At 42.4% G+C, this 25,183-nt stretch overlaps 1 protein-coding gene across 2 annotated transcripts in view; it reads right to left on the bottom strand.

Moving 5' to 3' along the window:
* ENPP3 (ectonucleotide pyrophosphatase/phosphodiesterase 3) overlaps positions 1 to 25,183 on the bottom strand; it is a 709,442-nt gene that overhangs the window by 595,532 nt on the left and 88,727 nt on the right. For both annotated transcript variants that reach the window (XM_078649216.1, XM_078649217.1), the window contains exon 2: positions 16,743 to 16,818. In XM_078649216.1, coding sequence (XP_078505342.1) covers positions 16,743 to 16,818 — 76 coding nt within the window. The remainder of the gene's footprint in view (positions 1 to 16,742; positions 16,819 to 25,183) is intronic.

The following is a 25,183-nucleotide window of genomic DNA, read 5'->3' as shown; positions in this document are numbered from 1 at the left end:
AAATAGGGATTTTTAGACCTGAAAGAGAGGTAGCATCTACTGACGCTGATACCATACGGGAAACAACACCATTAATGTATAAAGTGAACAAGGTTGGGGCCATTGAACACCCTTGTCGAACCCCGCGCTCAACGGGAAAGTCCACTGTGACCATCCCATGCCAACCCCACTGACTTTTAGCAAAAGTAAGCTTGTGAAGGCGCATTATCAAAGTCAATAACTCCACCGGGACCCCCAAACTCTGTAAAACTTGCCACAATTTAGCCGTGGCACCATGTCGAAGGCAGCCCGAAGATCGACAAAAGCCGCATATAGGCTACCTCCTCCCAGCACCACAGTCTTCCATTGCAGCAGTTGAAAGCGGAATACTTGGTCCACCGTACTTGTAGCCCTTCGGAACCCCGCTTGAAAGGGTGATAAGATGTTGTTGTCCTCTGCCCAGTCAAGGAGCCTATTTACGACCACACGGCCAACTATTTTTTGCACAGTGTCAATAAGGCTTATTGGCCTATAGTTACCTGGCTGAGCACGATCTCCTTTTTTAAACACTGGGATAATCACGGCACCCCGCCACGATGCCGGGACCTCAGCACCTTTAGCAATGAAGTTAATTAAATATATTTATACCATCGCTCCTTGTCGTTTAAGAAAATATCAGCAGGGACGCCGTCTAAACCTGGAGCACGCCCTCTATTCACTGTATTTAGGGCAGACATAGTCTCTTTGTAGGTAAAGAGATTACCTTGGGAAAAAGACGGGGTAATACTGTCCTCGCCTGTAATCTGGTTATTAGCAGCGTACTGGGAGCTAAAAAATTGTACCCAGTCGTCTTGGGGCACATTGTTATTAATGGGGTCCTCAACTCTCTCACGACCCCATTTAACAATGTTACAGAACAGTCTGGAATCCTTTCTGTCACTAGCTCTTTTCAAATGACACCAATATTGCTCATCCCAGGCTCTCTTAGCTTTCGCTATGCAGATTTTATAATCCTTTCTGGCTAGGCGGATGGCCTCGGGCTCCCTCATCTTAATGGCGTGACCCAGAGCAAGTCGTGCTGCCCTGCATTCGGCATTATACCATCTTGCACTTTTGCAAGCTCTTGCCCTGTTGCGCTTAGCAGGTTTCAAAAAATGATTTTTGATCTTGCCAAAAAGGGTATCATGAATATTGACCACGTCCCCCAGTCCAGAGGGAGAAACGCTAATCAATTCCATGGCCAGTATAGCTTTATCAGCTTCAAGGTTAATGTTATCGATGGCCTGTTGGTTAGTCACTACGCTAGCCCATCTGAGCCTACGCATGTCATTTCCTGGAATAATTAGAGGTGGTACAAGAGCATTAGGGCAAATTGAATCATTCCCAGCAGGCCACCATTTATGCTCCACACATAGGGGATTGTGGTCACTCTCGGGTCTCACAACAACCTCCATGTTGCAGACAGATGGCCATAACGTCATACTACAAATTACATAATACTACAAATTACATAATCTATTCTGCTTTGACGTCTCCCGTTATCAAATGTCATAGAGCCTTTTTTATCCAATGCTGTTCTTCCGTTCAAAGCTCTTAGACCTTTTTCGAGACACATAGCATTCAGACCTATTATGTCCTCAGTCCAGCGTGTGACTGGCTTCAATTCTAACACAGGGATACTCAATGGGAGTCCTCTTCGGCTCCAAGGAAGGCCTCGCCAGTGACCAAAGGCTCAAAAGTCCGATTAAGGTCACCTGCTATAACGATATTATTGTCATGCGAGTATGTGTCAAGAAGGTTACCCAAGGCAATTAAAACTTCAGATCGACCAACCTTAGCACTTCTGGCATATACATTATAGATATCAAGTGAACCTGAAATGTCATTGGTTATCCTGATTAACTGGATATCATTGTGACTAGTCACCATACTTTTGATTGTTAGTTTAAGGGACTGTCGAACCCAAATTGTGAGACCCCCCATTGGTCTCCCTTTTGGGCCCTTTGTTGCTGGCACAGAAAAATTTAAATATCCCAACGCATAAACAGGTTCGCATGCCCAAGTCTCCTGGAATATACATACATCGAATAAGCTAACAAAGCCAAGTCAGTCCCCACAATCTAATTTAGAACACAGCCCGGCCAAGTTCCAAGAGATTAGGTTTCCCATCCCAATCAAAGAACCAGCTTGCAATTTAGAAATAGGGCCCGGGTTACTAGGCTCGCCCGCTATTATCACTACAGAACTTGCCTGGGCTACATTACATACGACATCACTATTACCCACCCCCTGTAAGCCAACTACAGAATCACAGCATACAGAGGATAAGGCCGAGACCGTTTGGGGATCCGTCGGGCCGGATCCGGCCCCAATCCTAGGCACCATCTTATTTCCAGAACAATTGCCCTTCTGGGCAGGCAGGCTGCCACTACTCTGAAATGTTGAAGCTGATAGTACAGAACTTTTACCCCAAAAAAGTCAGTCACATTCGTTCAGATTAGAGAGAGCTGAGAACCTGTTTTCAAGATTTAATCCCCACTCAGTGGATTGAGCAACCCTCCTACCCTTGTTTGGCACCACATTCCATTTTGTCCTTAGTGTACACGGGTTAGGACTCCTCCCTCTTCGGCGATAGAAAAAGTCTAAAGTGAGTGGAATAATATCGGCTGTTCTTCGCTGTGGCGGTAGAAGGTAGGGCAGTATGTTGGTTAATACATCTGGATCTGAAAAATTCAGAACAACGCAATCACCCCTAAATCTTTTAGGGCTACTTCCAATCCACTCCACCCTCCTAGCCATAACTAATTCTTCTGCCAACTGTTGCTTACCCCAGGGAGTTATCACCATATTGTTAGTCAGCCAATGTAGGGCCTTAGACAGCAAGGATGAAGTAGTTTCATCCTGTCCTGGATCCAGTGTGGGAAGATTAGCTAAAACAAGGACCAGGGGGGAAGCCTCAACAATAAGCTCAACCGAGCCTTTCACGGGATTCAGGGCAGTGGAATACTTATCAGCGTCTGAAAGTATAAGCTTATAGCTTATAAACATGTTTTCTCCAGAGTCGGATCTGTGATACTCAGAAAAAATAATTTCTTCAACCTTCACAGGATATATTGAATGTCGATGAACAATGTGACAAGAGAAGTAGAGGTCCGCAGTATTTTAACTCGGGGAGAGTGCCATATAAAGATGTATCAGGCAATTTAAAACTTCCAGAATCTTCTGGTTCAAATTTGTCTAACTCTAGTGCCGTAATGAGAATATGAATAACCCTGCAAACCGCTCTCACCCCCAAAACGTAATTATTAAGGATAATCATGAAGATGAGGGGCTAAGCCAGCTAACGCTTGTTAAAACGCTCGCTATTACTGTTACATCAGCGGACATAAGTCAGGGTCATCTTACCCCTCCATTTAAATTAATTTCCTGGAATATTGCAGGCATTCACCCTAAATTATCAGATGAGGTTTGGTTGAAATGTATTAGGGATTTGACATCAACTGCCTGCAGGAAATGTGGCTTAAAGAGGGCATTGTGTTGGACGGCAGCGTTCAACAGAGTCTCTCACCACCTCCTACTAGAAAACCTATATGGTAAAGGTATACACGGGAAGGCCCTTCAGTGGCTCAGCTCGTTTCTGAGCAATAGAACTCAAACCGTGCAACTATGTGCTTTCTCATCCAAACCCAAAAAATTGAAGTGTGGTGTCCCGCAGGGAGCATCCCTCAGCCCCACGCTGTTTAATGCCTATGTTTCACCCCTCACAAAAATTGGGACAAAGTGGGGTTTTGGTGTGTGCTCCTATGCGGATGACATGCAACTAATAATCACCATCGGAGTGGGGCACGACGACACCAAAATAAAACTCAACAGCTGTCTCACCGAAATGGCCAATTGGATGTCAGACCACTGCCTAAAGTTAAACACAGACAAATCTGAAATCCTGCTCCTCGGAGTAGCTAAACACATCTGGGACGCATTCTGGTGGCTCTCCTCACTTGGAGACGCCCCAGCACCCAAGCAGTGTGCCAAAAACCTGGGAGTAACAATCGACGACAAACTATCCATGCAGGACCATGTACAGACATTGTGTGGAAAAAGCTTTGCTACTCTGAAGCTTCTAAAAAGGCTCTTTCCATTGATCCCATTAGAAAGCAGAAGGACAGTCACACAGGCCCTGTTGGTCAGTAGACTGGACTATGGTAATGCTATCTTTGTAGGCATACCAGACTACCTCTCCAAACGCCTATAGGTGGTGCAATACGCTGCACCCAAACTGGTGTGTAACAAAGACAAACACAGCTCAGCGAAAGACTACCTAAAACAACTTCACTGGCTGCCCATGCGCCAAAGAGCACGCTTCAAGCTCTTAGGGCATGCCCACAAAACACTCCATGATACAGGCCCCAAGATCCTTCAGAATAAAATGCGATTCTACACCCCCACCATACCACTAAGATCACAACTCCAAGCACTCGCCAAACCGATAAGCATTAAAAAAATCCAGGGCAGGAGGCCGCACCTTCTCGCATCTCACAGCATTGCACTGGAATGAGCTTCCAGTCGAACTCAGGCTGATTAAATAATACAACACCTTCAGGAAAACACTTAAAACATACCTATTCCCTAAAGATTGATATTATATCTATTAACTTCTCAGACCCTACTCACCACTAGTCCGTTCTTAGCGCCGTGATATCTCAAGGGATGAATGTCACGCTTTAGAAATAAAATAAATAAATAAAGACGGCTATTATGTTTTTACTGTTTTTGCCACCTGTTAGCCGGCTGGGACAGCAAAAAGAGGGTTTGTGACATTAACTACAGTTAAATATGGTTCCATAAAAGACCTCTGTGTAAGTTTGTTGCCTTGGTTTCAATTGATCTTGATTTCAAACCTGACATAGGTCAGGTTATTATTGGCAAATTGGTACTACAATATTTTTTACTTAAATAGCTGTCACGCCATAGAAGCTTTACAGACGGAAATGAATAATGTTTCTGGGAAGTGGCAGGCATTGTGCATCCTTTGGGTCGGGGACTTTAAATGTACCTCTTGTGTGCATAACACTGAACGAGTTTGTGGCCTTGTGGATACAGAAGGTCAACCTCTGGCGCATTTTATCCATACGCCACAGGGTAAGGCATTAAATTCCATTATTGTTGAGAACAACCTAGATAGTTTGATTAGCAGTTCCTCAGCCCAGTGTCCCACTTTTGTTGGTGGTGGTAGGGAAAGTTTTATTGATTTTATGTTTATTTCTAGGGAGTTCTCATCATTTGCCAGTGAGTTCGAGGTGGTACCCAAATCTTCTAGCGACCACAACCCATTCACTGTCTTTCTCATTATAGCAGCTCAGGCAGGAATGAGTGACGATCGCCTTATTCACTATAACCCAAATAAAGGGGTAAGATTAAATTGGGGCAAGATAAATAAATCCTACCCAATTTGAGGCTGAAACAGTTAAAGCAAACCATGATCTGATAATGAGGTGCCTTCAACAGGGTTCCTCCTCAGTCGAGATTGTCCAAGATTTTGAAAGAATCTGCACAGATGTAGCTAATAGATTAACCCACCCTATTAGATAAAGGAGCCTCAAGAGGCACGGTGGTTTAATGCTGAATGCTCCATAGCCCACAAGAATTTAAAAATTTCCCTTCAGGCCAGCCCTCAAAATAGAACCCAAATCAAATGTGCTAGACGATTATATAAAAGTACTATTAACAAAAGGAAAGAGGAGTTGAGGCATTTAGCCTCGGAGGACTAGGAGAGAGCATTTCCCCTCAAAGACAGTAAACATTTCTGGGATATTATTAAACATCCATAATTCACGGAGGAGGTTATAAAATGGATTCATTGATTCTGGGCGACATCTGGGAATCCCACTTCTCGGTCATATTTAACCCAAATTGCTTGGATTTATTAGTGAGTAATGAGGACCTGCCTGTGGATTTCACCTCGGCCTCTCACCTTATTGCTTCGCTCACAGTGGCAAAGGTTGATGAATCCTTAGTGAAAGGAATTTGCATGAAAGCCCCAGGATCAGATGGGGGTCTCATTAAATTTGTTCAAAAGGAATATCAACCTCTGGGTACCCCTGTTGACTAATGTCTTCAAATCTGTTCTGATTGGCGTCCTTGCCTTGTCCCACATTCAAGTGCAAAGACCGTTGATTTTTTATTATTGACTACTACCTGCGCCAGGGGTTCTGTGTATAGCAGACATACCCATTTAATGAAGTTGAGTCCGTATCCCATTTTACTCAATATTGCAAAGAGGTATGGCCATTCAATGGTTTTGAAGGCCATTGTGGCATCCAATGACACTACAACTGCATCCTCTCTTATAAATCCCTGATGCCCTAATACTCCATGCAACCTCCTAAGATTAAGTGCTGTGTTTCTGTGAGGCATAAAGCCCGACTGGTCCGGGTGTACCAGTTTATTGATCACCTTTACCAAACAACCTGCAAGTAGTTTGGCCAGAACTTTAGGTTCAACATTCAGTAGTGAGATAGGCCTATATGAAAACATTTATTTCTGGGTTTACCTGTTTTGTGTATGGTAACAAATGTGGTCACCCTTTTGTCTAAGGGGGACAACTTTCTTTGTGCATGTCCCGTAGGTGCGGTGCAATTTTATATGGTTTTAATTTGTAGAGTTCGATTGGCAGCCCATTAGGATCCTCGGCTTTTCCCGATTGGAGGCTTCTTATCGCCCTGGCCACTTCATCGTTGGTGAGGGCCCTATCTAGTAGCTCCCTATCTTCAGTCTCCAAAATTGGGAGTGTTATGTCTGAGAGCAGAGCTGCAGAGTCTGCTTCTTGAAAGGAGGTGGTTGTCTGGTAAATAGTTCGGTAATAACAATGGGCAAATTCATTGGCTATTTCTTTTTGGTCTACTATTTGTATTCCCGATTCTGTGGTTGGTTCTGGTACCAGGCGGTTCGCTAGTTCTTTTTTATACTACCAGGCCAACAACTTCCCAGCCTTGTCCCTTAGTTCATACAATCTACCCACCTTATCCCTCATCAGAGTAGTGGCCATATCTGTAGGGATAGTATTATATTCCTCCCTTTTAAGTGTTAGTGTGTAGAGTTTGTCCTGCTGCATTAGTCCCTTTGCTTCTTCCTCAATGAGGAGGATTTCTTCTTCTAGTCTGAGTAATTCTTTGATCCTTTCTATACGTACTCCTGCAATCAGGGAGATTGCCTGCCCCTTAATTACTGCTTTAAAAGCTTGCCAAAGCATTTGGGTTGAGGCTACAGATTCTTCGTTCTCAAGAAAATAATGCTCAATGGCTGCTAACAGTTTCTCTCTGACGACTGGATTTCTAAGATACCACAGGTTAATTGGTGCTATCCTGCCCACCTGTTTCTCGCCCACGGCCACCTTAGCCAATATTGGTGAATGATCTGATATGCCTTGGGCTAGGTGCTTGATTTCTTTAATATTGCTTATTTGAGCTGCTGGAGTATGAAGGTAATCTATACGGGACAAACAATGATGTGCCCCTGAGTGAAAGGTATGTTGGAGGCTTTCAGGATGGAACACTCTCCATGCATCAGCCAGTCCCATTGCGCCTATAAAGACTGAAAGCCATCTTTGTGAGGGGCTTATGTAACAGGGAAGGCACCGGTAGAGTGACCCAAATACTACAGAGTCGGAATCATCACCAACTACCAGGCGGCCTTCAGGGAGGCATAGCAGTAAATTACCTAAATCTCTGAACGTTTGCCCCTGTAATCCTGGAGGGACATACACAGTTACAAGTGTGATTGGCATACTCTCCCATTGACCCAATATGGTTGCATATCTGCCCATCAAATCTATCCAGGTGTGGTTGATTGATATTGGGAAGGAATTCCTAGACCTAATGCCCACCCCCCTGGAGCCGGTAGTAAAGCCTGAGTGGACACTCAATCGGTATCCCCATCTGCTCAGAGCCTTACATGTCTTGCCAATGAGGTGCAGTTCCTGGAGCAACACAACGTCAGGAGATTGTCTCTTAATATACTGCAATACAATACTATGTTTCAACTTGTCCCCCAACCCGTTTACATTCCAAGATAGCAGCTTAAAACTTTTTTCCCATTGCATACAAGTTGATATACTCGTGCCTAACAGATCCCCTCTTGATATTTGTCTCACTCAGTGTTGCGCTACTTAATAAACTGTAAAACAATTCAACTCCAACCCAACTACCCCCCTCCGTTCTCGCCTGCACTCCGGACCTCCAACTGCCCATGATTCAACTGTGCAGAGTGCCTGTCGCCCTTAAACTGTAGACTAAAAGTAGAATTTATTTATTGGGCGGTAAACCTCCACCGCCCAGACCGACACTCCCCAGGCGACACATTATTCAGAACAACACTGGGACTAACATAATAGTCATAATAGTTAATAAGATATTTAGCGTAGTCCTCGTGAGCAGCATCCATCATCTAGATCTTGTCAGCAAATCAGTTCTAAACCGCAACAGTGTTCAATTGTTATTATTTCTCCGCCAGTGGCAAGGCCACTTCAACTGCAGCACTCATCTCGCCAGCATTGTGTGTTTCCGAAGGTCTCCAACTCTCCAAACCAGTCAGCAGCTGTTTCTAGGTTGTCAAAAAATCAGGCTTTGCCCTCCACTGCGACTCAAAGCCTCGCGGGGAACAGCATTGCATACTTAAGTCCTCTTTCCCTGAGCTGTTTCTTGACATCGAGAAAGGACCTTCGTTTGTCGTTGAACATTTAAAGTGAAATCAGGAAAGAAGGAGATCTCACAGTTTTCATATTTTAGGGGTGGGTGGCGGTGGGGCACTCAGTCCATATGCAGTATACTGTCTCTATCCCTACAATTCAAAAGTTTAGCCAACATTGGACGAGGAGGTGCTCCAGGCTTTGTTCTTCCTCCGGGAATCCTGTGCGCCCTTTCAACAACAAAGAACTTTGATAGTCCCTTGGGCTGGAGATGCTTGAGTATCAGCTTTTCCACAAAAAGATCAGCCGCCGGGCCTTCCGCTCATTCCGGAAGTCCAATTATTCATGTGTTATTACTTCAGGTGCTGCCTTTGTAGTCATCCAGCTTTTCTTCTGCCATCCTACGAGACACCTGCAAGCCCCTGATGTCTTTTTTGCATTTGGTTTGGATTTACCTACAAGATATGCGTGACCATTTCCACGTGTTTGACCTTCGCCCCCATTTTTTGCAGGTCAGTCCTTATTAGTGCAACTTCCGTTGTGATAGTGTCCATTTTGTTTTCCAAGGACGTACACACCCCCGAGATAGCATCCATAATGTCCTTTAATGTTGGGTCTTGTTCTTCACACTCTGGTCTGGTCGCCATTTTGGTTTTGACGTTATGATCGGATTCAGTTGGTTTCGGCAACGTATATTTGTCCAGTTTCATCTGCTGTGACCCTTTGAGTCCCTTGGCACCCAAAATTTCAATTCTTTCCAATCACAGGTCCAGTGATCGCCTTTCGCTTCCCTTTTCTCTTCTGCCTAGATGTGATATAGTGTCGATTGTTTCTTCCTTTCTCGCCCAATATAGTGCTGGCTCAGTGCGTCTGCCACTACGTCTGTAGGAGCCTGTTTTAGGGCTTGGTTTGTCCCCTTCCACTACTCCTCATTGACTAATGCGCGGGCCCCGGGCTGGTAGTCATTTGTGTCCCCACTTTACTGTTCCATGTGTCAGGGCCGGCTATGCAGCATAGCACTAGGTGTGGTAGTTCAGGTTTCTGATGCCAAAGGAATCACCAGGGCACCACAGGCAAAATTGCAGGAACCAGGTGTAGCTTTATATATGTGCTCGCCATATTTGGAGGTTGCATTCAGTCAAGCAGGTGGGTCCTGACTCTTGTGGCAATTATTGCAATCAGGGCTTTTTTTCTCCTTGGAAACGTCTTCTACCTGGCCTTCACCTGCTGCGAGGCCCAATTCTCAGCCACCTCCACTGTTGTGGTGGTCCTGAGCGCTGATCCGGTCCAAGCAACAATATTAGGCGATTGCTCCCCGGGGCCGCTACGATCCACATAAGGGCCACAAGCAGTTGCGCACCTCTCAATGCGCCCCAGTGACCTCCCCGCAGTTGTCAGTGTTAGAGCCTTAGCGCTCCACTCCTCTGCCAGCCTCTCTACAGTGTTGTATCGTCACTCCGGAAAACTCGTGATGTGGCTGTCTCAATCCGAATTTCTCCGATCTCACCTGTGGAGTAGGCCACAGGACTTCAAGCCCCGTGTTGTCAAGGGGGCCGCCCCTCAGCGTCCTCACGCACGTAGATGCAATCATGGCTGGCCCAGGTTCCTGGTCTCCGAGGCCGCAAGTCACAACGCTCCATATCTTTCTAGCCGCTGGGGCTAGCGGCTCTGTTTTTTCACCAGCAGCACCCTCGGCGTCTTAGGTCGTCACGTCATGTCTCAGAAACTGGATCATTGTGTTGGAGGATGGGTTTGTCAGCTGGGGTATGCAGGAGGTGTTCTGTCCGGCGTCCATCTCATTTGGTGGCTAACTTTATACCCAGGTGTATATCTACAGTCGGAAATGGTGAATAGCAAAAATGTGTAAATTTGCAAAAAGGCAGATTAGTAATTATACAAGGCTTCTCCAACAAGTAGCTCGTGAGCTTCTTTTAGCTCTCCACTTACCTGTGAGTAGCTCTCTTGTGTGCAGCCCAGCCAACTAAATTAGATGATTTTGCTTGGTTAACTTAATATATGTATACTAAAATTGAAACATGTGTATCAGGGATGTAAATGTGTGTATTTTCAGCATCCATCATTTCCCAAAAGTATATAAAGCCGGCATTTGAATGAAAAAACATGCAGCATTGGAAGGCTCATAACTAATATTATTACCTTGGTATTATTACCTTAGTGCCCGAGGTATTGCAGCTTTGGCTGTTAACATTAACCTTGCAGAGGCATTCCAAATTCACAAGGTCTTTTTTGCATTACTGATGGCATTCCTGCATCAAAGTGAACATGTCTGTTAATCTTGCAAAGGGTGGCCACTAATGCAATCTTGCCTGATCTGTACAACATAAAAAATGTATGTAAGTCATTTAGGTGTCACCGGTAGTCTAAGTTGTGGCCGCTGGCTTGGCCTTTATGACCCCCTGGGCTGTCTTTGTAACCCAAGCATCAGAGGGGGCAAAATGAGTGCCAAGAACAAAGGGCAGGTTGCCCTCCTGGGTGGCACGTCTCCATTCTCCTTGTTTTCTGCCCTTTTTTATAACACTAATAGTGAATAATAGTTTGTTATTCACCATTAGCATAATAAAAAGCAGAGCACCAGGTGCTAGTAGCTGGTATAAAAAAATGCTTTTAAATGTATGTTGTAAACGTGCATGGAGGTAAGAGTGCACTTGTGTGAGAGAGTGCATGAATGTGTGTCTGTTTCAATGAGTAAGTGAGTGACAGGTAGTGAGTGTCAGTTATATTGAGTGTTAGTGAGTATGAGTGAGTGAACACTAGTGAGTTAGCGAGAATGATTGAGTCAGTGAAACTGAGTGGGAATGAGTAAGTGAGAGTAAGAGTGAGAGTGAATAAGCGTGAATGCATGAGTCAGAGTGACTGAGAATAACTGAAACTGAGGGAGAAGACATGAATGAGAGTAAGAGTGAATGCAAGTCAGTGAGTGAGAATGAATGGGTGAAAGTGAGTGTTACTCAAAGAGAGTTATTGAGCAAGAATCAGTGCAAGTGAGTGAATGTAAGCAAGTGTGGGTGAGAATGTGATGTTGTGTTTGAAAGTGCCGTTGCCTTTGGCATACCAAAAGTAATTCCTGGCTTATAGAGACAGCCATAGCAAAATGCTGGCACTGGCATACTAGAATTAATACTTGTCATATGGGATACTCATGGAAAAATGATGGTGCTGGCACATTGGAGGTAATTCTTGGCATTTAAAAAGGACAACTGTGGCATAAGAGGAGAAACCATGACAAAATGCTAGTCCTGACATGCTAGAGATAATTTTTGACATAAGTGTTCACCATGGTATAAGGATGGCACTAATGAGAAAAATATTGCACTGGCAATTTGCATGTACATTTTGGCCTAAGCAGACACCAACTGTATACGGAGTCACCCATGACACAATGCTGGCCCTAGCACAATCGGGGTCGTTTTTTGACATATGAGGGCACCTGCAGCACATTTTGAGAAAATGGGAGGAATTCTCTAGAGTGTCCGCTTTCATTGGCTTCACGCATCATAAAAGGACTTGAATTTTTCATGAGTGCCCTTTGAATGGCTATGGCTTTTTGGCAAAATTAATGCAAAAAATGAACTTTAAAATGCAGTATTTTACCCAATTTTTTCAAAAGAAAAATTCCAGGGGAGAACCCCCCAGAACTTTCCGAAGAAGAGGTCTGGATTACTCACTTCTCCTGCTCACTACAATTCAGGGCTCGTATTACACAGCAGCCGACATTACAAGAAAATAAGATAAAGTTTTTTGATAACCACTGTTTACTTTCTGTAGTATTCACTGGATCTGAGATGTTATTATTTAGGTTTTGCAAAAAAATCAATTCCGCAGTGCTATGTGCTCTTCTGATTAAATAAAATAATGACCAAAAAAACAACACATTTTTAAACAAGTTTTTGCCATGTCTCAATATTGAGAATACATGAAGATTCTCTGTTTGAACAAAAACTAAACTTCTTTGCTTCACACAAGTGATAATAAATAATATTAGCAAATGATCATACATTAAAATGTACTGACAATGTGAGATAATTTGAACCAAAAACACTTTTCATAGTGCAAATATGGTCTATATTATTAATTAATCCATTTGGACATAACTACTTTTTGTATCTCTTTTTTTCCTCTGCACAACCTCTGAACAATACTTTGGCAACATGCTTGTCTTTCGTGAAAGGATTGGTCAGTCCTCTGGCTTTCTAGTTTGCTTGCATTAGAGTGACTGACTAATAAAGTGCTTAGGTCAATTGTGTTAGAGGTAAGGTCGACTCTATATTGTTTCAAGCTTAAAAGAAGCATTGTCAATGCAATCAGTTTCGCATTGGTGAAAGTTAGAGCTATTGGCATTGTAAATGGGAACATTTTTGACTTTTGTTTCGTGGTTTGCAAGCATTTAACACTACTGGGCAAGCTACTTAAATCGCCCCAATGCTTATGACCTAGGTGGAATGTTTGTTAACAAACATTCACTTTTGCGCTTGGAGGGGTGGTAGTGGAAACGGGCAGGGAGTGTTGTGGAAGGAGTTGGGTCGAGTAAGTAACTCTCAAGTTCCTTTGAGGTATGTTGTGTAAAGAAGTAAAAGTCCCAAGCAAACCAGCAGGGTATCCTAACGTATTTTTGTAATTACTTTTCCTCGCAAAGTGTTTGCCCATCGAAGAAAAGCAAACAAAGGGCGGGGGGGGGGGGGTGCTCCCATCTCCTCTTGCTTGAATGACAATTACTTGATTTGGCTGCTGGGAGAGGACATGGGGGATGGGAGGAGGATGGGCAGGGAGTGCACAATAGACTGGCTGTCTGCACACTGTTGGGAGTGTGTTTTGTGACAGAATCGAGCTCCCCACAATCATACAACATTACACCCACCATATTAAAGGTATCTGGTTAGGTGGGTGTGCAATTATGTGCTATTCCTAAGCTGATGGTTTAATGGGATGGGTATGCCCAAGTGCAATAACAATAAGGTGTTGTTTGTACACGACTTCAGATACAGTTGCTTTACATATATGTACCAAAATATAATGACACCCAATATATAAGCTACACGGTTCACATTCTCTTGTCAGTCCTGCTTCATAAAAGTAAAGACATTTTTAAATTTGCATTCATTTTTTCTATGTCTTTACTAGTGAAGCAATCGCTGCACCCCTGCTTTGGCCTTAAGATGTTTAAAGCTAAAGCAGGGGTGAATAGCTTGGTTGACCTTGCTAGAAATCACAAGCATCATGACCTGCAAGCCACTCTAGACACCAGGTGAATGCTGAACTGAATCTTCCTTCCCAAAGTCTCACTTTCTAATGATGTCAATTATGGAATGCCCAGCTAAATATACTAACAACGAAGAAGCAACTCTAGTACGCTACATAGAAAATGCTCCAAGAGATTGCCCTGAAATTTGAGTAATTTAAATTAACCTCTGTAAACTTGGAAAAGTGTTTCATATGCAAGAAGTACATAAACATAAGGCATTTCTTTTGTTTTGATATGGAAGCAGTGCCTAACTGAAGAAGACGACTTGGGGCAATATTACATAAGGTGCCGGGGGCGCAACAGGAGTTTGCGCCCGCTTTGCGCTCCTCCAGGGCACTTTGGTATTATAGAAGGGGGGCAGATGCTTGTACGTCCTCTTCTATAATACCAATAGTGCTGGCACACTTAAAGCGCCAGAGCTTTCAACAGAAGGTGTTCCCTCATTTGCATAGGGGTGTGCCTATGTAAATGAGGGAATTCCTTTAACTCTGCGCCCACGCCATATTACAGATGAGGGCGCAGAGTCAAAGAAGCCCTCAGGAGGCGCAGTGACACTGTGCCATTTAAAAGGTGGTGCACTGTCAGTGCTCCCCCTGAGAGCACCCGCCTGCAGGGGATAATGGGGGTCCCATTGACCCCCCAGACATCCCCTTGCAGGCGGGTGCAGTCACTGACTGCACCCGCCTGCAAGGAGATCTCTAAACCCCTTTGAAAGTGCTCCGTGTTTTCATATGAAAGCGCAAGTTCGCGGCTGCTCCCAGGGCAGCACATACACCATAATGGGGCGCAAACAATGCCAATATGTAATACGGCCCCTGGTTGTGTGAAGAAATAAGACATGTTAACTGAAAACAACAATACAAAAGGGAAGTTACACCAAAGGTATTCTTTTTGTTCGCATGCTGTTTGGCTAGCACCACCAGTGCCAGTGCCGCGCAAGATGACGGGCACAGATACCACACACAAGCTACACGGTTCACCTTCTTTTATCAGTCCTGTTTTATAAAAGTAAAGACATTTTTAAAAAATGCACATTCCTTTTTTCTAATTCTTTACTTTTGAAGCAATCGCAGCACCCACGCTTTAGCTCAAGATGCACAGGTGCCCCCATTGTAACAAAAGTGAACAAATAGAAAAAAAATTGTGAATTTTGTTACAATGGCTGCACCCTTGTCTTAGCTCTACACATCTTAAGCTAAAGCGCTGGTGCCGCGATTGCTTCAAAAGTAAAGACACGGGGAAAAAAGCAATTTCTTTACTTTTGAAGCAATCACAGCATCCGCCCTTTAGCTTAAGATGTTAAAAGCTAAAGCGAAGGTGCCACCATTGTAAAAAAAACAAAAAAAACAGAAAAAAAGGCATGCAGCGGCGTTCGGCGACGCAAATACCAACAGAAAGGGATGGGCGCCATTATTCCTGCCGATGGGTGCCGCGCTGCAGTCATAAAAAAAAAGATGGATGGAAAGTAGGCGGTGCTTCATGCCATATCTTGAATACAGCAAGTCTTGAAGTGAAGCAAGCACTGCCTAGGCAAGACCTAAAAACTCCCAGCTAAACACGTTCACTCCAATTCATTCATGCTTATATAGCGCATGGCTACCCTCCAAGGGCCTCTCACACTCAAAAAACGAATTCAGTGCTTATTAAGCCCCAATTACAGAAATAGCCACGTTTTCAATAGTTTCCTAAAACATCTCTCATCCTCCAACTCCCTAAGCCTAATGGGCATGTCATTCCACAATTTTGCCACTAGGTATCCGAAGATCTACCTCCAATTCTAACTTTCCGTACCCTTGGGATTTCAGCTAGGGAGGAAGATCTCAGCGACCCCAAGATTTATAGGGTTGCATCGTAACTTGAAGTATTTGAGGACCTTTTTATGATATGCTCTATGAACAATACACAGGGACTTCTTCACAGAAACCTGGACCTCTTCACGGAAACCTGGACCAACGCCACCTCCGGCCCGACATCACCAAAGCAATCCCTGATGGCTACAAAATCCAGAGAAAGGACCGCCCACGCGCACAAAACCCCCTCCGACTCTCCACTTCCAGCACGAGCAACCCCCCACTCCAACATGGAACACCTCCACTTCCAGATCCAGACCAGCCGCAGCACCACGCTACCCCATCAAGAAGAGGATCACCTTCAAGCTCCTCACCCACGCCTACAAATCCCTCAACAACATCGGACAAAAATACATCATCAACCGAGTTTGTTTACACGTACCCAAGAGGAACCTCCATTCCGCCCACCTCGCCCTGGGAGAGGTCCTCCGCATCCGCAGAAACAGAACCGGTGGGAGAGCTTTCTCCTACATAGCAGCCAAATCCTGGAACGAACTCCTGGTCAAAATCAGACGCTCCCCAACCCTCCACACGTTCAGGAAGGACCTCAAGACCTGGCTTTTCGACTGACCCGGAGCTGGCTCTTCGACTGACCCGGAGCTGTAACCCCCCCCCCCAGCGCCTTGAGACCCTCACGGGTGAGTAGCGCGCTCTATAAACCACTGATTGATTGATTGAAATGTAATTCTACATTTGACTGGGAGCCAACGCAGAGTGGTCAGTGACCCAGACAAAGATGGACGCTTAGGTATCTTAAGCAGCAACCGCGCTGCTGTGTTCTGGACCACCTGAACTGCGTTGAACAGGTATACTTTGACTTAACAAAAAAGGACACTGTATAGTATACTTAGTGTGCTTATCAAATGCTTTTCCAGGTAGCAATCTAACTGATAAAATCCTTTGCACCTGTCTTTTCAGCACTTATGACTGAAGATTCAGTCAGTGTTTTTGCACGATCAGGTGAACGTACCTGGTGGAGTCTCAGTTTTCAGTCCCAGTCCTAAGCCAAGTCCAAGTGCGACCACCACCAATGCAGCTACAACAACCTATTAAAGAGAATACAAGTAAATTGCACCTTAATTATTATTGAATAAATATAAACACATTTCCATAAACGTAGTGCTCGAGGATAGTTGTTAGAGGAGATGTCCGAGTTATCGCGGGCAGACATGTTCCCACATAACTTGCTCTTAGGAGCACAAATTGCATGTTATATAGGTACAAAGTCACATTTGCAATTAATGAAATGAAAATTCACATGGGTAAGTAGGTTTATTCACATTCACAGTTACACCACTGATGTAACATTGAAGAAATCTGTTTCCATGACATAAGTAAATCTGTATCCACCATAGAAATAAGGAGGGAGCCTCCTTACTCTTTAAAAAAAAATTTTTTACAAAACATATTATTCTTTAAATTAGCTACCACTAAGTTTTAAAAATATGATTTCATTTAAAGAATACTTAACAAACCATCTTCTAATATCCTTTGCATGCCAACTTAAGACATGCATCCCACTAGATGGTACACAGGGATATACTCCTAATATTCTCATTCTTTCATAGTTGGCAAAATGACGTAATTTCACTTCTTTTCCAGATTTTGATACAGCCTGACATTCTCAGAGTAATGTCAACTTTGAACTGTTTTTTCAGTACATTATCTTCTTTCCTTCTATACATAGGGGCTTATTTATGACAGGCTTGCGCTGCCAGAGCATCACTTTTTCTGATGATACGGCGGCGCAAACCTCTCAACCATATCTATGAGGCCACGCAAAGCCGTTTTGCCTCATAGATCTGGAGTACGACAAAGCAGGACAAGTGAATGTGTTGCCTTACTTTGCGCCAGGGAGGGGTTCCACGGGTGTTGTGGTTGGTTTTAGAACACCCATGGATTTTGATGCTGCCCAGAGTTACTTAAACTTAGGGAAGTGGCAAAAATGTACACCTCCCCAGAACAGGCGTTATGAGGAGAAATATTTTTATTTCGTCTAATTTTTATCTCTTTCCATTTGTGCTGCATTCTGCAGCACACATAGAAAAGAAACCCGCATTCTGCAGCACACATAGAAGAGAAACCTGCCTCTTAGTATTGTTTTGGTGCAGGAAGGTGTCCCTTCCTTAGTTTTACATCTATGACCTATGAACCTAAATTTGTGAGTAGCAGGTAGTGCCCCCAAAGCAAGCGAATTCAAACACATACCTCTTAAATCATTACAAGCCTTTCTAGCAGTCAGGAAAAGTCCATCTGTCTAAAATATTTTGATGCCAAACACAAGGAGATGATGGGCAGAGCCCGGATACTTGTCAGACACTCACCCCCAGTCACAGATCTGGGTTAAATCCATCATCTTTCTTTAGCTCACTTCACAACTCCAGTTCAGACCAAGCCATATGCAAATCAGTCCTGACCCTGTAGCTCATGGGAACAGTCCAGCCTGAACTGCCAAGCCAGGTCTTCTCATCAACCTTTTGTGTTGCGTTTTCACCCTAATTGGGAAGGGTATGCCCAGACATGGCTTACGTGTTCGCTACGCCACCAGTTTCAAGCTAGCATGGCTGATTAAGGGTGATGCCCCGAAACCGGTCCCAGGATGCTTGTTTTCCAGTCCAGGGAGGATCTGGCCTAGCAGTTCAGGTTCGACTGTTCCCATGGGGAACAGGGTCAAGGCTGATTTTGCAGATGGCTGGGTCCACACTGGAATGGCATGGCATGGCGAGCAAAATAACGATGGATTCAACCCAGAGCTGTCAATGGGGATGAATGTTTGACAATGTTCAACATTCCGTTCAGCATCTTTTTGTGTTGAAAAATATTTTGATAACGATAAAACATTCCAGTACAATGGCATGCTGTAGTCTTATATTATTTGAGATGTTCCTTTTGTCTAGTGTTGGAAATGTTCTCTTCCAGCAGGGTCACCCCTGATTTCTACCTTTCTTTGAGGAACCCATTTATATGGGCCATATGACTCTTTACACTTCCCAGTGGTAAAGTGCTTATGGCCTCCCTTTTAAACATGGGAAAATCAGTGTATACCTAATTGGCACATTCAATTTACTTATAAGTCCCTAGCACATGTATCTAGGCCGGAAAAGTACTGGCTGATAATGGGCTGTAGCACTCATTGTGCCAACTACTAGTAATACAGCACTGTAAAACATGTCTATCAGTCTGACAATGCAGCGAGGCTGAGCAGTTTTAAACTACCCTTTCGACCTGGCAAAACAAACCTTTTGCCAGGCCTGAACCTTCCTTTTAATACTTATAAACCACGCCTCAGGCACACCCTAAATGGCCATTGGGCAGGAGTGCATGGTATTTAAAAACTACAACATGCATATTTATTGTTTTTCTTACCCTGGCAGTAAAAACCTCCAAAGTAATTTTTCACTGTGGCAAGGCTGGCTCTCCCATAGGGTAACAGTGGGTTACACTAAAATAACTAATAGTGCTTAACTTCAGTATGGGAGCAGCTAGAAGCAGCCAGAAGAATTATCCAAAGACTCATTTTAATAGTCATTTAAAGTTCAACTTAATGGTGCATTCAGGTTTTATATTACTATGACACTTTTAGAAAACTATTTTTTTCTCCCTAAATCCAAAAGTCTTTCCTGCCCATGCCCAGCTGTCACCTGACCATTGATGCCCCCCTGTGGTGAGATGTGCTCTCAGACAGTGGGCAATGGACCGTGGGAAGGGTAGTACTCCCTTGATAAGATGGCCTGTGGGTCTGTGCCCTGCCCCTTCCTCAGCTTCAAAAGCTGCTTACCTTATCACTGGCAAATGAAGGTCACACCTAAACCTGCCTCCCCTTTGTTTGTCTATTCAGGCTGACACCAAAACCAAGGGATAGACAGAGGCTATGTTCCACCCACAGGCTGGCACCGGGTGTTAAAGCAGACCCCATAGTCCTCAGAACACTCCTAAACATGTGTAGAATCAGAAGAAGGACTTCCCCGTTGTATGAAGAAGCTGAAGGAAAACTGGACCTGCTTGCCTTGAACCCAGAATCCCAGAAGTGATTCCAAGGGTCAGTTGGCTGACCTACTGTTTGAGCTACAGGGAAACAAAAAGCTTTCAGATGCACATTTCCTGCAACTGCACAGCTGACCACTGCCAACTGGAGCTGCCCTGGATTCTGCTGCTTGTCTCTATTGGAATGAGCCCTAAGTACAATGTGGGCCCCCAGGTCATGGACCCTTGGCTGGAGTTAGAGAGTACTTTTCCTGTCCCCAAACTGCAAGATCTGGGACTTGAAACTTTTTGGCAGTTTTCTTGCCCGGAGAACTGATGGAGACCGGGATCACCATCGAAACTGCAGCCGTCAAAACGCTTGCCAGTCTCAGCTTGCTGGTTTGCCCCGCTGAAGGAGATCTGTCTTCCAGAAAAGTTTGTAATCCCAAATGTAGAGGACTGCTTTGTGGCCGATGCCAAGCAGCAACCAGTCAACTTTGAAGTCTTCCTGGGTAAGACTTCCCCCATTTGGAGCTTTCCTACTTTTATCGACGATCGCATTGGGACCCCGGTCTTCAGCAAACCACCTCTGTCACACCCCACTTCAGATCCAGCTTGCAGCTTGGCCCACCGAAGACTCATTGATGACCAATTTTTCTCCACAATGGTTCCACCAGGATGCATCTGGTCTCTGTATTCGACCGCGCTCCATTGTGGTAAGCCTTAACCTTTAACTTCGAACCTTTCTAGTGGTTTGTGCTTTTGGTGCTATTTTTAATTCAAACTTTAAAAATTCTACTCATACGATATTTTTCATTTTCATGTCATTTTATTCATTAAAATGTACTCTGTTTTTCGGAATTGGTTTGGGATTTTTATTGTGTTCTGTCTACAATTTATTATTATTTATTATTTATTTATAAAGTTTTATATAGCGCGAACTTGATCCCGGAGGATATCAGAGCGCTTTACAATTTGAGGCAAAGGTAAGATAGAGTGAGGGCGATAGATAGATAGAGTGATTTAGTTTGAGGACTGCATAAATACTTTGCACATTGCCTCTAAGTTAAGTCTGACTGCTTTGTTCTAAGCTACCAGAGGGTTACGCACAGGTATATTTAGTGACTTTAGTGGTTCACCCTAACAATTATTATTATTTATAGCAATTCTTACCTAACCATGGCTCATAATACCTGGGGCTTCTTTTGTAATGAGCAGCTGTGGATAGAACAACACAGACCATCAAGCAAAGGTCTAAGAAGATGTAGAGCATGTCTCACACCAACCTTTTCTTCTATCACAACTTATTTCCAGGCTTGAACCTGAAGCATGCTACTCATCATGCAGAAGCACCTCTGAACTTTAGATGATTGTACTTCTGAATATTGGGAATGCAAATATCATATATCTTAATATCGTGCACACAATATCGGGGGACAAAATATCAAAAGGTAGGTGCATATAAAGGAAGTATAGATTTACTATTCTTAATTTCATATCTATGCATCTTGAATATATATATATGTCACCAAAGTACATATATGTGGATTTAGGTATAGAACAATTCTACATACTTATCTTTCAATATTTTGTCCCTCAATATTTTGTCCATAATTTTACGATTGTATGAGGCTTCCTACTCAATATTCAGGGTGCAAACCCTTTAAAGTCGTTTTTTCTGGTCTTACTGTGGATGTTGTTGAGTGGAAACAGCGGCATGTCTCCTGGACAGGTTGGTGGTTACCTTGTTGCCCCAAATGCAGTGTATTGTGAATACCAACAAAGCATCTGAGGACTGAGTGTAGTAACCTACTGCTACAGAGATAAAACATTTCTACATGACATGGTGGATATGATACATTTCATTAAGTTTCTCTACAATGAGTCACACTAACTGTATGGGAAAAAACATACTGCTCAACAAAATAGGAGGGTATGATATATAACACAACCCTAGATCTTTATTATCTACCGATAGTAACCTTTTCACATATTACTTGCATTCTCTTTGAAATATCTATCAGCGGTTTTCTCCACAGAGGAATGAATGTCCTTTTCATATTTCATAATTCATCATCAAAACCTTTGCAGTGAGGTACCAATTAGTTAACATCTTGAAAATCCACCACTACCGCCTGCTGCACAGGCTTTTCAGAAGTCTTTGCAAGACCTTATGCAAAGCTTTAATGGGTAGGATCGCCATGAATGTTTCTTTCGTTTTTTTTCTGTACCAAAAACAACTGTTTGTAGCCAAAATAAATGGTTTACAGGAAAATGATAAAGTGACACCTGGTGCAAGCTCTTTTTCATTGAAGGCGACAGGCTTGCTGTCAATAACAACAATTACAACTAACTTTTCTGAAGCAGCACATGGCTCTGCTAAAGACAGACCTGTGGTATGATGGCCGCTCTACTCCCCTTGTTACAGCCCTTCCGTTCCATCCAGTTATGACTTTCAATAAAGTCTCTGCTTATGAACAACATGACTCCTGCAACAATCCAACAATTGGTGTCTCCATCCCTCTACTGAACATGTGGTGCAAACCACATCATTAAAAAAGAGTTGAGCAACAAACATATACAGGTGCAACAACTCAAAGATTACAGCAAAACAGAATTTGACATAGTCCACAAAGCTCATCAACCTTCGGCAACACTCAACATTGACCAAGAATATGAAAAATCTCCCACAATGTCACCAGGGTACTGAAAGACACAAGAGGTTAACAGTAACCTATTTATAGAAGAAACAAAGACTATCTTCCTAAACAGATTAGGAAGTCATTAAATCAAATATATGAAATGGTCAGTATCTGTCAGAAAGTGCCCAAACCAGAAACATTCCACACGCCTGCCTTTTCAAAAATAGTGATGATTCATTGATGCTCTACAATCAAAATACCAAGATTTCTGATTCATTTTGAGACAATCTTCAGTCAGCTTTCTACTCCTTCCTGAACTATTGCAGTCAACATTTATCTCTTTTAAAGTTGTTGTTTAAAAGCATCTAATAAATCTATATTCAAAGATCAAAACATCGGATCTGCTTGTAGATCCATAATATGAGTTTTGCAAGAGCAATTTCTTTTCTTCCTTGGCACACTGATATGAATTGAAACACGCAATCACCTCCCCACTGCTGGTAAAAAAACATTTATCCACTTATTTCCATCCACACAATTTAGCAAAATCGTGAAACAATTTCAAGGATACATTATACATAATAAGTTGTTTCACAACTTACAATCAGGATCAGACCCATGAGAACATGGGAAATGACTTTGTCTGACATTAGAGACGAGTTCCTCGTCACACTGGAGGAAATTCAGCATGCTGTTCTGTTTCTCCAAAATTTGTATTTGCTTTCAAACACCATTGATGATTAGATTCTGCTGTACATACTGAAATATTGGTTCAGATTTTTCAGAGTACCCTTAAATGCATTAAGTTCTTCCTCTATGATTGTACTCAAGAATATCCATGGATTACACAATATTCTGCTCCTTGTTCTCTGTGTATGATACCACAGAGCTAAATCCTTTACCCACTACAGTTTAATCTACATGCCAACTGTCTGAGCTGCTTTATCAACATAAGGACCGATTCCATATGTGCGCCAATGATAGTTAAATGTACATCCTATTGGAAAATTATGCAGCAAATCCTACATCACCAGTTACCTCAATCAGATTAAACACTGCGTGAAAAAAATACAAATATTGTTGCATGAATATCACGATGATAAAATATCATGAACATAAATATCAAAAGTAAGCATAGTTTTTAGTGTTGTTATTAATATTGTTATAAAATATATAACACTTACTAACATTTTGTTGTATATAATGCTCTTTATATATGTTTCATAAAAGGTTGATATTTTACTGAGTTTTGAATGTGTCACATATGTATTTAAATGATGTTTTATTTTTGTGTTTATGGTTTGCATTATTTCATTATATTAAAATTAAAATGCTATTTACATTTTTTTATTTAAAAATACATGTTTTGTTTAATAAAATTCAAAATAAAATGATTACATTATAGGTTTTATGATGTTTAAATTGATAGTAAAATTGTGATAGAAAATTAACATAGTTTACTGAATGCAATTGTTTTTTATGTAATTTGTTTTTATTTTATTTTTAATTTTCATTAACAAAAATTTTAATTGTTTTTATTTGTTCTCAAATATTGCTCATATTTTTAAATGGTTGATATAATTTTATGTTTTAAATATGTATTGTAAGTTTGATTTATTTGATTTTATTGCTATTTATAATTTTTACAAATAATGTATTGGCATGTACGAATTCTAAATGTTACCCTCATAGTGTCCACCACCTTCTTCCAAATGGTTTAGATTAGAGTGGGAACAATAAATCTAGTGCCTTTATTGTCCAACACTTGCCCAAAAAGGTCAACTTTGGAGCTGAAATAGTAAATGTAACCCATTCAATGTTCAACACCTTCTCCGAAATGGTTTACATTGGAATGGGAATAGCAAATCAAACGTATTTAGTGTCCATCACCTTCCCCAATATGGTTTACATTGGAGTGGGAATAGTAAATATAAACTCTTTAGTGTCCACCAGCTTCCCCGAATGTGTTGCATTGGAGTGGGAATAGTAAATCTAACTCATTAAGTGTCCAACATCTTCCTCAAAATTATTTAAATTGGAATGAAAAAATAAATGTGAAGCCTTTAGTGCCATTTAGTGTAGGTTGTAGTAGGACTAACACATCTAACACCTATAATGTCCAACAGCTTACCTAAAATAGTTTAGATTGGAATAGGAATAGTAAATTTTACTTTTTCAATGTTAAACACCTTCCTTAAAATAGTTTGTAGTTTATACTTTTGCATAGTGTGTAGCTTTTAGAATAATAAACAACACGTTAAGCTTTATATATAGATATATATATTTATTTTTGTATGTTATTTATTATACTTCATTAATAGTTTTATTATTTTTTCAAAGGAAAAAAACATTAATTTTTCTTATAGTACTTTTGTTATAGTACTTGACCCTAACATCGTCATTAGGCCCTCACACAAGGGCGGAAATATCATAATAATGGATAAGGAAAGATATAGAACTGAGGCCCTAAGACAATTATTTGACACCACATGCTATGAGGAAATTGGATGGCATGCACATAAATCTTCAATCACCAGATATCATGAGCTCCTGCGGAATTTGTGGTCATCTGGACTCCTGGACGATGAGGATTTTAAATTCTTAAAGACTGAAAATCCACGAGTCCCATGTTTATACTTGCTTCCCAAAATCGATAAGGATCCTGTTAGATTTGGGGGTCTCTAGTTGGCACGGGTAGGTACTTGTGACAAATAGGGACCATTGCCTCTAATCAGGGTAAGTGGGTACACTCCTAAAATAACCCCTGCTCACCCCCTTGGTAGCTTGGCACAAGCAGACAGGCTTA

Source organism: Lissotriton helveticus, chromosome 6 (genome assembly GCF_964261635.1).
Source record: "Lissotriton helveticus chromosome 6, aLisHel1.1, whole genome shotgun sequence".
Taxonomy (NCBI): Eukaryota; Metazoa; Chordata; class Amphibia; order Caudata; family Salamandridae; genus Lissotriton; species Lissotriton helveticus.
Note: the sequence above shows the minus strand (reverse complement) of the source record. Positions and strands in the feature narration are given on the sequence as shown.